We start from the raw sequence: 14,488 nt of genomic DNA, 5'->3' as shown, positions 1-14,488 counted from the left end.
CTGAGCAGACCTTGCTTTACGGCCGTGAGTGGCTTTATTACTTGTATTGCATGGAGGAAGCTTTTCATGTACAGTATCATTAATACTACTGAATCCCCGTGGATTTAGCAACAGCGTTATGACTCCGTAACAGGTTAAATAGGATTTTTTGTTAAATGAGATACATTAATGGTCAGTACAGCTATTGTATCCTTGTTGGTAACAACAATGTATTATTGTTAGTGAAATTGTAGACCAGACCAATATACAGTATGCTCAATGCCACATGTTTGCCATGTAATAAGATGTTAATGTATCAGAATATGCATTAACAAGAGTAAACATGTCTATTTTAATTATCAGCAATATAAAATCTTTAAATGTGCCTTAATTCCTGTATTATGATAAGCAGTTACTTCACAAGTGACCTCATGTAGAGCAATCACTTATGCCAACAGAACATTGTATGACCGGGCTTATATGCTTTATTTAGCCCTGTTTCCCAGAAGATACTTATCCTTATCTTCTGATCTTTTATGTCCTGGTATAGCCATTTTTAAAGTTTGCATGCACTGGAATCCATAACAAACGTGCATGAAAAATGCATTTATTTTAGAGGAGTTGAGCAGGCCTCCAGCTAAAATGTGTAATGTACCTGTAGATTAAGTCCCAAACGACACTCTACTGAAACTTTCATTGTATATCTAAAAACATATTTGCTGGTGCCTTGCTGATACAGTAGTTGAATAAATGGTTGTAAAAAATGTGTACATTTCTTAATTAATTCTATTTATTTTTAGTTCAACTGGTTGGGTGCATGAAAATGTTACTTTCCTATGTTGAAAAGTGTTAATTTGAAGATTATTAACAGTTGTATAGTATATATTGCATAAATATCACTAACAGAAAAATAAATCCTAATTTGCAAGTAGAATATTGTTGTAATCCATATTTGTGGCAATAAAAAGAAAATATTTTATGCATTACACAGGGTGGATTTCTTCCTGAATAACAAGTGTATGTGTTGTATTTTCCAGTGTATAAACAATGAGGCTAGATCCATGAATTACACCAGCTCACTCAACCTGCCGGACAAGACGCTACAGTTTATTAAAGACCACCCTTTAATGGATGACTCTGTGGTTCCTATAGGGAAAAAGCCCAGGCTAGTGGTCCAAAATGTGACATACACGCAAATAGTTGTGGACCAGGTCAAAGCTCTGGATGGCAATACTCATGATGTCATGTTTATCAGTACAGGTATATTTTTTAATTTATTGCACATTAGTTTACAACTGGCTACAATCTATTTATTTTATTTTTTATTTTATTTGCATATGCTAGTCAAAGCAAAGAAGAAAGTTTCCTTCAACCGTCCTTGTTTCTTATTAATAGAAACATTTGGCAAAGCATTTAATGAAATAGGAAATATGTGCTGACCTTAAGTTGACTTTGCAGTTTTACCTTGTTTTGTTCAAGCTCCACAGTGTATTAAGCAGCAGTATATTTGTTTATGTAACCATCAAAGCTCTCACATAGAACTTTTAACAGGCATGAAGCTACTCTGATTTAATGTTTTATATTTAAAGTAATATTTAAATGTGTTTATGATGTAAAAGTAATCTGTTTTAAAGCTATAGCTTTTTTCTTAAATAAGTTTTTAGGTTTGGCAATCGCCAATCCTTTTACATGTTGATATTCATGTATATACAGTCATGCTGGCCCAGGTTATTACCCAAATGGACAACAGCATAATAAAATGTATGAAGAAAGTTACTTATTGGCACATCAACCCTAAGCACACATTATAAAGGGTTACAATTGTCCCTTTAAGCAAGTCAGCTAGATTTTGTTATTTGCAGCCCTTTTCACCTTACTGGTCCTACACTAGCCCTGCCTTATGCAGCATTAGTGTGAGTGCCATTCTTCTGTAACATACAAATATATATGTGTTTGTCTCTGTGTAGATAAAGGTATGTTGCACAAAGCAGTCAGCCATGGCGGTGAAATGCGAATTATTGAGGAAATACTGCTATTCCCTGACCATCAATCAGTCCAAACACTGCTCATTTCAGACAAGCAGGTAAACCTGACCTTTTTATTTTGTTGACAAACGTAAAAAAGTGAAGTTGACACATGTGTAACTGATAAACTATTCATTTTGTTGCCTCGTTTGTATATTTACAATCTCTTAATTAGGCTTTCTTGAAGCACATGGGCAGTTTACTTCTACCTGTGTTCTGAAAATGGAGAGAAGGGTTTAATATGGGTGGTTGATACCAATGTGGGAGCCAACGTTTCGGATAATGGATGATTGGCTATGTTGCATGCTTATTAGTAGCCTACCGTCCTGTAAAAGGTCCACGAGTCCTTCACCATTCTGTGCATGGACTGCTGCCCAATGTACATATCCAAAGTGACCTCACAATAGCCAAGATCATCAGTCTAACCCGACTAACTAGTATCAGTAAGGGAAGGCATTGCATTAGATAACAAATGTGTATATGCGGGGGATACTCAAACAAAAAAGTGATTAAATGTACAATTAATGTGTTGTGTTTATTCCACATAAATTTTTGTTTATATTTAACTTTGCTTTTACTCTGCTCTCCTCACACACCTTTCATTTGTCTCTCTACACTTTCGGTAATGGTTTATATTCATGTTTTGGCTCAGAACAAAAGATACATCTATGCCAGCTCCAACACTGGGGTGGTGCAGTCTGCCGTTGCCTTCTGTGAGAAGTTCTCCTCTTGTGCAGAGTGTGTCCTGACCAGGGATCCTTACTGTGCTTGGAGTCCAGTCAAGAATTCTTGTGTTGAAATTCTTCAGGAGACCGACAGGTATATAATTCATCAGAAATCTTCTCCAGCAAGTCATTTTAATTCGCACCAGCCATAAGTCAGACAAACGATGAAAGGGAACTGTGATACATGTCTAATGATAGGGGGTTATTCTAGTACACCACTACAAATACATACAGGAGTTACTAGTACTAATATCTCTAGTAGTGTTCACTAGCTTGTAAATAATAGTCATACAGATATTGGAGTCAAGTTTACACATCCTATTTGTAAGTTGATTGAAGGATGCTGTATGGTGCAGCTTGGGACCTAAAATAATAGCGGTATATGGGAAGCCTTGATTTTATGCAGTATTTTTGTCTGTTAAACACCTTTTTGTGGTGGCTTCACAATTTTGACGTCTATTGGCTTGTTTATGAATCCATTAAAAGTGAAAAATCTATATGAAACACTTCAAACCTTTTAGGTTCTGAAATTCTCCTGCTGTTTTTGTTCGGTAAATTTACAAACCTAAAGCCAGCCATGTATATAATTAAAATACTTCCCTGTGAAGTATGAAGTATAGCTTTTCTTATGCTACTTGTATATGTAAGCTTTATTGCTATTTTGTCACAAGGTTATAAAGGCCAACTAAGCAGGAGGCCACTTTGTATTAAAAGGCTATTTACCTTTAACACAAAGCGGTAACTTTTTTGAAATTAAACTTTTGCTATTTTATTTTATTTTCCTTTCTCGTAGATATGAGCCTGCAGGCAGACATAAAGATAATACAGGGTACATGCCATGTGTAATAAATTAGTGTGGTCTCCCTTTTGCAGTCATACAGTAACCCATAAAATTAACTAGAAACCCTGGAGAAAATATTTCTTTTGTGCAAATCCCACATAATATGCGTAATTTGTGGACAACCAAAGGGTCAGTAAAATAAAATCTATATCTACTAATCATGGATCACAAGTGGATTAGCCATATGTAATCTAGGATGAAAGCGGATAAGAAATCCTGATCTAGCCTAAGCATACAGGATTGATGGTGGATCACCTTTTTCTCTTGTCTGTTTATAGATTCAGTATATTTTTGTCTTGTTTTTTTCCCAGACATTTGATTCAAACACTAAATGGAGCCTCTTCTCAGTGTCCAGGTATGTTACATTTGTATGAGAGTTTTAACAAAGTGACAATGGATTTTGTAATGAACAAGTCTTTGTGAGATTCTAGGAAAATTTTGTTTTCGCTCACAGATGATCAAAATCTGCTGGGGTCCTGTCATAATTACTTGATTAGCCGACATACTGTTACATTAGTCAAGAAAGAAAAATCTTTTCACTGTAAACTGTGTTTAGCTATAAGTGGGCCCTAGCAAAGCATTCGTTCACATCAAAGTAATAGTGTACTGTGTGGCAGGAACCTGTGGAGGGTAAACTAGAATCCGCTTGAAGAAATTAAGGCTTCCATCAGTGATTTTTAAATGAACCATTAAATTGTAGATTCATTTAACAAAATGGTTGTTCATGTATACCCCACTTTTTTAGATTCCACTCATAAAGGAATTCGGGAAAGTATGAGATACACTGTCAAGGAAGGAAGTGCTGTAGAGCTGAAATGCTCTTACAAGTCTAATCTGGCTTCAGTGGTTTGGACATTTAATAATGAAAGCCTGAAAATGAACCCTCCTAAATATCTCCTGCACAATACTTTATTCATATTCAATGTGACAGAATCAGACATTGGCATCTACCAGTGCTGGTCACAAGAGTTTGTGATGGACAAAGTATTTTCCCAGCTGATCATCAAACATATTTTGGAGCTAGAAAAGACACCAATTCCTTTGTCGAGCACATTACAACCATCAACACAGATGAAAGGATTAATTGAAACTACTCGGGTTTATAAAATTGCGAAGGAGAAGACCACCAAAACATCTACTTCTCAGGCAGCAACGACATCTGTTAGTGTAACACATCTAAACAACAAAGTGACAACAAACACAGTCTCTGTGACGGAGGTAATCGGCTCCATTCCTGATGTTGGAATGGAAAAGACTTCATACTTGTCCAGCACCAATGAATGTTCCCCACTTATAATCCTGGTCATAGTGTTCTTTCTTCTTTTTCTAAGCCTGCTGATCTACAATTGCTACAAGGGTTTCCTTCCTGCCATGTGTCTAAAATATCGTGATACTGTGTTTCCCAGCAAGAAGAAAACTCCTCTGAAAGACTGTGAGCAGGGTGTGAAGGAAATCTTGGTGCAGAAAGTGTGTACTGAGAACCAATGTGGGGGGACACCAAAAGCACCTCATGACACAGGTTACGAGACAGAGCCAGACTGTAGGAACGGGACCATCACACATAAAGAGGATGAGACGATAGAGGACAAAGAAATGGACCAACCATTTGACGTTAACTGTGAAATAAAATATGCCGATTCCGATGGGGACTGAAAGTGAGCCTTTTGGGATTTATTCGTTCTGAGCAGCAAGCAATAAGACCATTGTGCAGTCTGCATTCCAGCTTCACTCCATTTCATAAAAGGATATATGGATTTTAATATATATCTTTTAATTCCTGATATACATTGGTTTATATACTTTCTTATTATATTTACATTCCTTTTTCAGTTTTGTTTTGATTTTTCTTTGCAGAAGACTGATCAAGTCTATTCAGTCATTGCAGAATACCTAATTATAAAGTTAATTCCAAATTGGAAGTTAATTATTTATCAGATTGGTAAAGCTCTGCCGAACTGTGCCCACATAGGGTCACGTCTGTTCTCTTTAGTACATGAAGGTGTAACTTTCAGAACAAATTTATAATACTGTACATATGATTTGTTTAATTTTACCTGTGATTTTCAGTTGAATTGCTTTCTCAGGGGGGAAGACAAAAAAAAAAGTTGGGTCTCCTTCTTTTTACAATGTACAGTGTAACAGAGATGTAACAGAACATATGTGTAGTGTGGGAATAGACTGCGATACACGGTTATTAGTTGTGACTGGAAAAAATACGGACATTATTGCTTAAAATGGAAAAGATGAAAATAACTTCTGTACCCAACAATGACAAATAACATGCACACTGGAATATTTGAAGCATGTCCAAAAATCCCTGCAATAGTAAGACTGTGGCTATTCTTACATTAAGCCACCAGATCTTTTGTATGGACTATAAGGGAAAAAATGCTCACTATTGCAACACTTCTTTTTTTTAAGTTTTCTAACAGTCAAACCACTGGAGTGAATCCCACAAAGACTGATCACCTGCAGAGTGTTTGACCAATCCACTATAGGGACTGGAATCTGAAAGCATTGTAGGAGTAATATTATTAAGGGCTTCCTTTCCACTATGTACTGCACAGCTCTAAGCAAAAGGACAATAGTACACACGGATTCTTGTTGTTTATACTTTCTGAAAATATTGGTCTATTTTTCTATATCCGTTCTGTATAAATGTTCATTCCAAATGCCCTAATATTAAAGTGTTTTTTTTGTTTTAAAAAAATTGGAAAGCCTTGTAATTTACTGTGTATTTGTGAGTCTTTGACCCTCATGCGTTTCCAGTATCTCTCTCTTCACTTTGTATTTCAGTTTTCTTTTAACTCTTAGTGCATGGATTTCTTCTCAGTAGTACTGTTTTCTTTATTGCTTTTATTTTCTTAGAACCCTCTTTCTCTCTCTTCTGTCCCTTTCTGTCACACAGCCTCATCTCCCATACCCTTTTCTCCTTCTGCCACCTCCTTTGTGTCTTCTATGGCTTCCGAATTGCATCCTTCACTATCCAGCATGCAGCCCAAAGTCCTGTCTAGTACCGACACGGAAATAGTCAAATTGCTGCCTCCTTTCCTGAGTGATCAGGGCCAGTTTGTTTATGTCCACGGAGAATTGCACCTCTTCTGTCATGCAACTGGTGAGTATAACATTTTCCAGATGTCTTTGTATGAATTGAAGATTCATTTTTTTTTCTCCTTTTTAAAATGGGCTTTACGTCAAGGTTCAATAACTCTATTTTATTATGTTCCCTTTTGTTTTTGCCCAATGTAAGTGTTAAGGGTTAAATATAGAATTACCTTTCTAGAAGTTAAAATGGTGCATCATAAGTATCTGGACTACCATGCAAACTAAACCGCCTTTATCGTTTTCAAAAGTCCTTATTGATGTATGATCTTCTCATAATAACATAGTTTGTGGGCAGAATGTAAGGGCATGAAGTGAGATCACCAAAGGAAGATTCAGAGATTACAACAGCAACGACTGTTATTGGGTCCAGCAACTGCCTGATATAGTATTCCTGTGTCTTCAAAACAACCCCTTCCTTGGTGTGATGACGTCCCTCAGCACTGTAATGTAATTTCTCTCTACCTTCACAAATTTTACCTGCTTTGTATTTGTTAGAAAATGATTGAGTGCATCCATCTCCAAGTGCCATATATTCAGAACACTACATTGGTGGCAGTGTAGAACTCCATGGACATCTTCTGAATCTTGCCTGATTGTCATGGAAACTGGTACACATTCAAAGTAGTGACGTTCGTCTCCTCATCTACTCCACCCCCATTCTGCCTCTCACGGCAAGGGCACCAGGGAAGTTTTGTGTTACAGAGAGCCCACTGACCTTTTGGGCAAGAGGAGAGCTGAGGCGCCTTCCCTTAGTCACTGAAACCTGACTGTGTCTGGGACTGCTGTGTAACACAGGAGTGGGTGAAGGCTTCCCATTCTCTCACTTTGAATTAACTCTGCTTGGACTGCAGTGTTTGTAAAGTGAGAGAGACACGTTTGTTGGACATGCTATATCAGGAAAAGAACTAGTACGTTTTCTCTGACAGATTGATTAATTGCCTGAGTGAGGGACTGGTTGGTGTTATGCGGATTTATTGCTGCCCTTTGTACAATTGTGGAATGTTTTAACTGCTGAACTGCCAGCTTTCCACCCAGCATTAAATGGTGTTCTTTTTGGGAACTTGTTACTGTTTTAACTATTTTATAGGCATTGGGTTTGTTCTCATTGGATGTTGAAATAGACGAGGGGCAGACATTATATAGTGAAGTGTCTGTAAATAAAGTTATTATTTCAGGAGCTGGTGCTTGTTGCTCTGATAACTGACCAATATTAACTCTCAAAGTGGCTGTCTAATGTGTGTGTAGGTGACTAGCTGGGGAGGGAAACGAGACTTGGCCCAGCAGCCTGTTAGGAACATTTTAAAGAGCCCAGCCAGCCCCTGGTGATACGTCCACTTAAAGCAAAATCAAATGTCCCCAACTATACCTAGTTTTTTTTCTAATGTTCTCAAATTGCCCTTAAATATATATATACTCCTAGTGTCTCAGCCACATTGGATAACCCCAAGATCTTCTGTATATCCGCTCCACGCTTCCCTAGATGTGTGATGGTTTATCAGTCCTAATGGTCACTACCACTAAGATTTGCAGAATGACTGTGAAGGAAGACACTAGATAAGGTTATTAATGGGTGCACATGTCCTCTGCATGTATGTGTCAGAACGGTAGTCTAATCCACATCAGTTATGACCCCTGTTGGCAAAATAACAATAATAGAATGTAGTTGAGAAGAACAAAAACATTTTGTGAATATAAAGAGAACTAGACCAGAACACACAAACTTACTAACTTGCAGGATGATGGTTATTTTGGATACATATCCTTTTGTATACTATCCTGTCAAACTGATCTTTTTCCATGTTGTTAATCCTAAGCAAACAATATGGATTGACAAGAGTAAGTACTATATTCATGTCGTCTTGAACATTTTACAGGTATGCAGTTTTCTCAGTCACAATCTAAAAATTGTATTTAAATACACAATCTAAGTTTGTGCTTAGCAAATAGATTTTCTCAAGATGTCACATAGCTAAATTACCATTGTACAAGAGCACAGAACCTTGCTGTTACATGCTAGATATGTCAACAACTTGTCCTTTCCGCATTAATCTTTACAGTGAAGTAATACACCTTGAGCTACAGTTAGCCGCAGTATACAAACCTGGAGAGAAGCCGCCACCACTAACTTGAAATAGTTGACATAGCACTTAGAGTATGAGTTGCCATACACAATGTCCTTCAATAAGGTTGCAGATAGGACATGTGCTGTACTAAAGAAATCTTGTAGCTTTTTATTTTTCTTATTTTAAATGGGGCAACTTGTTTAGTGCTAGTCTGGCCACTACCTTAGCACGTAATATCTAAGAACTCTTGCTGAGATTATATTGGTATACATTCCTGGCTACATTCTAATCTTTGCACCAGCAGACAAAGGACAGTTAGTGTGGACAATAGGCAAAGTGGATGTAATGTGATTACCACTGTACAGAATGGATGGAGGTTAATGTAAGTTAGCAGCTTTAATAAACTACTAATCGGTCATAAGTGACTGACCGTTTTATCAATCGAAAGTAGCTTAATTATTGAGAATCATCACAACAATACACCTGTGTATACATTGGGCAGATCTGAAATGTGTTTTATATCTACATTGCATATTAAGGCTGTGCTCCCTTCAGGGCCAAAAGATGCCCATTTCACATGGGAGAAGGACGGCGTTAAAATGGAGAGTTGTGCTAAGGAAGAGTTGCACCCACTGGCTGATGGGAACGTGCACATCCTCAGCTGGATGAGAGATATTTCCACGAAGGATGCAGAGTATCATTGTACTATTGAATCAAAAGCTGGGCTGAAGTCCTCAAAAGTTTTCATCAGAGTTACAGGTAAACACCTAGAGGCATATTCAATTAGAATTCGCAGCTGCACAGGTCCCGGTACCGCAACATCTTGGATTTCTCTGTGCACCCAATAGGGCTGCACACAGAAATCTGCGATGTTGCGATACCGTAATGGCACTTTATAGGCGCAGCCACGAATCCTAATTGAATATGCCCCCTCTAGTGACATGTTGATAGGTTATGTTTTAAAGACCCCATCCCATTGACTCTCTGGGGGGGGGGGGGTAATTTATGTACATAATCTGCCATTTGCTTCTCTAAACCTTCTATTTTTGTTTTTACAATGGTTGTGGATACGGCTGACTTTAATATATGTTTATGGAAGCAGAACTACACGAAGCTAGTTAACTGGCTGATACCACTTTCACGTTGCAGCCCTGGCAATATCCCGTTTATATGAACCTGGGATATTGCTGAGTGACCGAGCCTCCCACCCTGACATATTCCCAGGTTGACCAGGTTCACACAGAACCCGGGTCTCCCTGGCAACTTCACAAGAGCAGCTCTGATTGGCTCCTCTTGTGACGTTGACTTTTTTTTAAACTTTTCAATAGGTTTTGGTGAGACCCAGGTTGAAAAACCCGTCATTCGCCGTTCAGCTTGAATGCTACCCGGGTCGGACCTGGGAATAACCCTGCAAAAGTCCCGGGTAGATACAGGGGAGCCATTCACATTCGGCCTCAATCCGGGACGGCAGAGCTCCCCAGGGTTTTTGAGGCATTGTGAATGGGGAATGAATGAACTTTTTTTTTTTTTTTTACTCATTTTATTATTGCTAATGTTCTGATTTGTAACATATAGGTTGACGGTTTAAAGTTGCTTATATAGAGATGTCTATTTTATATGGATATACATAAAGTGCTGTAACCTCAGATCTTCACAGTATCTGTCACCTTTCTTTAAAATGAGTTACACTGTTTAATGTATGCTTACAGCAAATTAGTAACTGTTATCCCAATGGGCATTCTTTTCATTGGCTGGCTGTCATAACGTTTGTTATAAGCATACACTGAAGCTGCCAGTGAAGCAATTTATATGGCTACAGCAGGAAGTTATAACTGATTCATTTTGTGAGCTGAGCAGGACTGGTATCCAAAGTAAAAATGCAGTTAATTCTGTTCTTGAACATTATCTATTTTGTTTTCTTTTATATAGGTTCGTTCAATCAGGGCTGGTCAAATGAACTTTCGAGATGGAAAAGTGCTGTTAGGGAGCACAGCAGCATCATGGAGGGCTGGAAGAAAACATGGGTATATTTATTAAGGTTTTGTCATTGTGCCTTAAGATTTTCTTTAATGTCACCATTTTTATACAAGCAAGTCTAATTTTACTTCTATTGACAAGTATAGATAACACTGTGATTACATTTTTGTTATAGTGAAAAATTATAACTACCAGTGTAATTGGTACTTATTGTGATACCATAGAAATAAAATAATAATAATGCTTAATTATTTAATGATTCTACCAAGTTGTAGAATTGTTCTTTCAAAATCATACTTGTAAAGGATGAAGGGGTCCGCTTATTAATGTATAGCAATATCATGCTTATAGAATATTGGCTATAGCCATAATTTATTATTAAAATATCACCAAGACAGCTGAGTGAAACTGGCCCAGAGTGGTAAGAGTTAACTAACTTGGAAATAATTAAATAAAAAAATTAAAATTAAAATAAATGTGAAATAATTTTTTTTTTTTTTTTTTTTAAATGTATTTTATTTAATTCTAATGCATTTTTCATTGATTTTTTTCTTCTGCTATGACCATCCAGAGATGGCGATAGCAGAAGAATGATTTTTGTAGTACGCACGCCCAAATAATATGCAAGTTTTAATTGAGCACTTCTATTTCAGTACTAATCGCAAAATTGATTTGTAGATCTCTTATCGGTGGTTTGGTGATTGGTAATGCCATGCAAAGGGTTATTTTGAACAGTACTAATCATCTTAAATTTTTATATAGATTTAATGTTTTTTGGGGGGGTATTGGACGTTTTCTTGCGCAGATTTTGTATATAGGTTTCATGGGACGCTGTGCCAACACTGGTTGAGTCATTAGCTGGATTAAGATATGCTCGGAGATATTGAAATTGTTTTCTATTACTTTAGGAGAGCTGCAACAAGAAAGATGTTGACTAAACAAAATTACTAAAATGCAGCAAGATGAATATGAATAAGCAACAAAGCTTCAAAGAACAATGTTTTATTATGGGGACGGCATATAATGGTCTTCTAATATACAGTGACCTTGGAGAAGGACACAGAAGTCTCAGAAATTGTCTTACTGCTTTGAATGTATAGAATTTAAACAATGCACAGAGAGAACTTTGACATATACTAAGGACTCTTAAAGATAATAAAATAAAAATCTCTGGATAGTTTGCTAAAGATGGATCCAGCACCTAAATATATGAATAATTGTTTTCCAGAAAGTGTGTGTGTGTAACATTCATGGGGCGAGTGATTGGTTTCATGCTTTGTTTTTTAATTTTCAGGCATTGAAATTAATGGTTTGTTTTTATGTTTTTCTGAAGAAAAAAAAATGTGAAAATGGTATTTTGAAGTTGCACTTCCTTTTATTAATGGATAATAGACTTAATCTATTAAATTATTTCCATCCTGAATAGATAACAGAAACCTAAATGTTTGTAATGGAGCACTGACTATATTTTGATCATTCCCATGAAATAAAAGTAATTTATTCCTAAACGATCAGCCTGTATTTTTAAAGATTGTTTTGCACAATATGTACTATCCAGTATATGGTTTTATTTTTAATGCACACTACTACATTGAATGGCCAATATAGTGGAAAAGAAAATCTATTTCCTAATGGTTTTGAACAGCAATACGTCATGCCACATTATTATCTCATGTGAGTTTGCCTCGGTCTTGTTCACTCAGGTTTTAGAAACAATGCCCCATTTGTATCCTCTTTTTTTTATTTTAACCCCCTTTGCTATAGCTGCCAAGCTGGCGGGAGCTAGGGGTTCAGGTATAAATCACTCCTATGTCATCAAATGTGTAAGGTTTTTGACCATCACAAGCAGTGACTCCGAAAACAGTTTGTTTTTCATAATTTCCTTTAAATCTCATTTAAACAATTGAGCTTATGCTGTCTACACACGGTACAATCTTGTGGCTGAGCACTACGATCACTGTCCAATTTGGCAACACATGTCAGTGGTCAGACCACGTCAGCTGTCACTGGGGCCCGTAAGAGGCCCACACAGTCTGAATTGTAATATTCATTTATTCATTACTATGACTTGCTTGTTAGGTTTTACAATCATGTATTGCTTACCCTCTCGGAACATGTACCATCCAAAATTTTAAATTCTGTATTTGCAAATGATTTGGTTTTCATTTGTTTTAATATAAACATATTTTTATTATGTCTTATTAAAAAATACATGTGTAACACTGTAGGGTTCTGTTCAGATTTTATAAAGGCTGGCAGGTAAAGGGTTAACTTGCGAACAGTGGACAATTTACAAATGGAGACGTATGAAATGTGTTGGGTCAAATGCACCTGAATGAAATAATTTTCTTACAGTAGTTTGACAGGAGCCTTATATCAATATGATCTGGTGTGGTAGGGACCCTGGTCCTTTACTAACTCTGTGGCTTCTTCTTTGCCTCCATTCCCCTCCTCCCAGCATGCAACTGCCCAGTCTCATGCAGCCAGGTTTTCCACAAATAATTTTTGCCTCTATTCTCCTTCTTGCATCTTTATCCCTAGCGGTATGCAGCCCACTAACCTAATGGACAGGCCACTACACATAGGTTGTGCTGCTGTGAGTAGTCTGAAGAACTTATTAGTTAATTGTTCTATCCTCACACACTTCAAAACTGAGGAGATCCTGGAAGAAAAGAGGATGAAGATTGAATGCAATAAGGTGCCAAGACCATAACCAAATGAATAAATGTTTTTTTTCCAACCTTTACCACTTTTTGCAACCCCCTACTTGTAACTGCTTTACTGATGAGAACACGGCAAATTGCAAAGTAACTGGGACATTGTGATGCCTATGCACTTACCTTTAAAAAAATAAATAAATAAATTGTATTATATTTTAATTACAAGGTACCACAAGACTTTCTCAGCCCCAGCCCCTTGCATAGGGGTGAGCACATACTATAAAGTGACATAAGTACGTACAGATAAGCAGAATAATAAATGCATGGGTGCAATTAACAGAACAAACCGCAATGCATACAGAAACAATTCAGCATAAGACAAAACGGACAGAGGGTGGAGAGAGGCCAGACACGGGGTAGAGTCCTTTACCTGTGAGAGTTTATGTTCCAAAGGGAGGGGATAATGAAAGACAAAGGAGCAAATGGGGACAATAGACTTAGTGGCGATCACTGTGGTGACCAAACCATTAAACACGTTTTACAGTTTAGCGGTTTTCAATCTGCCACACAAGTCACCGAGCATTTTACATCGCAGCCTAAACTGCTGGCGATTTGTGGCAGTTTAAAGCCACCACCAAACACAATTTTTAGTAAATCTTGCTGTAGAAAACTTCAACATGTCCCCCCTTGGAGTGAATACTAAGATATAGTAGGGATAAATATAAACTAGCTCCATCTGTGCTAGTCACCTGATAATAAATAAAAAGTTGTTTTAGACTAGTTTAGGAAGCACAGTTTATGACACCATTCTGTCCTGCCTCATCTAAACTGGCAACCTAACACAGGTTATAGAAATAAATAAATTCCCGTTCATATATTTTAAGGAAAATTTGCACAGAGGTGAAGCACAAGATACAATAAGATGAGGTTCAGATTAGGAGAGGATGAGAGTTGTAGCAGCTGATGTCCATACTTGGGGATGAAAGAGAAGAAACATGGTTAGCTGTTGTGTCGTCTAACTGCATTTCCATATGCTTTGTGGGTAAAAAAAACAAACGTAGGCCTGAGTCATTTCTGTCCTGTGCATTCACAGGAGGAAAAGGCTACCAGTGCA

At 37.2% G+C, this 14,488-nt stretch overlaps 1 protein-coding gene across 7 annotated transcripts in view; it reads left to right on the top strand.

Moving 5' to 3' along the window:
• The window catches only part of SEMA4D (semaphorin 4D), a 70,470-nt gene extending 58,248 nt beyond the window's left edge, over positions 1-12,222 (top strand). For 5 of the 7 annotated variants that reach the window (XM_075211133.1, XM_075211130.1, XM_075211132.1 and 2 more), the window contains 5 exons: positions 1,017-1,239; positions 1,947-2,062; positions 2,656-2,822; positions 3,881-3,924; positions 4,315-6,295. In XM_075211133.1, coding sequence (XP_075067234.1) covers positions 1,017-1,239; positions 1,947-2,062; positions 2,656-2,822; positions 3,881-3,924; positions 4,315-5,222 — 1,458 coding nt within the window. In that variant the 3' untranslated portion in view covers positions 5,223-6,295. Of the gene's footprint in view, positions 1-1,016; positions 1,240-1,946; positions 2,063-2,655; positions 2,823-3,880; positions 3,925-4,314; positions 6,296-6,477; positions 6,685-8,488; positions 8,511-9,292; positions 9,497-10,666; positions 10,762-11,622 lie in introns of those variants that run through there. The other 2 variants (XM_075211135.1, XM_075211136.1) reach the window with 2 other exon arrangements.
• Positions 12,223-14,488: the final 2,266 nt, after the last annotated feature.

The sequence above is a fragment of the Mixophyes fleayi genome, chromosome 1, assembly GCF_038048845.1.
Source record: "Mixophyes fleayi isolate aMixFle1 chromosome 1, aMixFle1.hap1, whole genome shotgun sequence".
NCBI lineage: Eukaryota > Metazoa > Chordata > Amphibia > Anura > Limnodynastidae > Mixophyes > Mixophyes fleayi.
The sequence above is the reverse complement of the archived record's forward strand: the minus strand, read 5'-3'. Positions and strand labels throughout refer to the sequence as shown.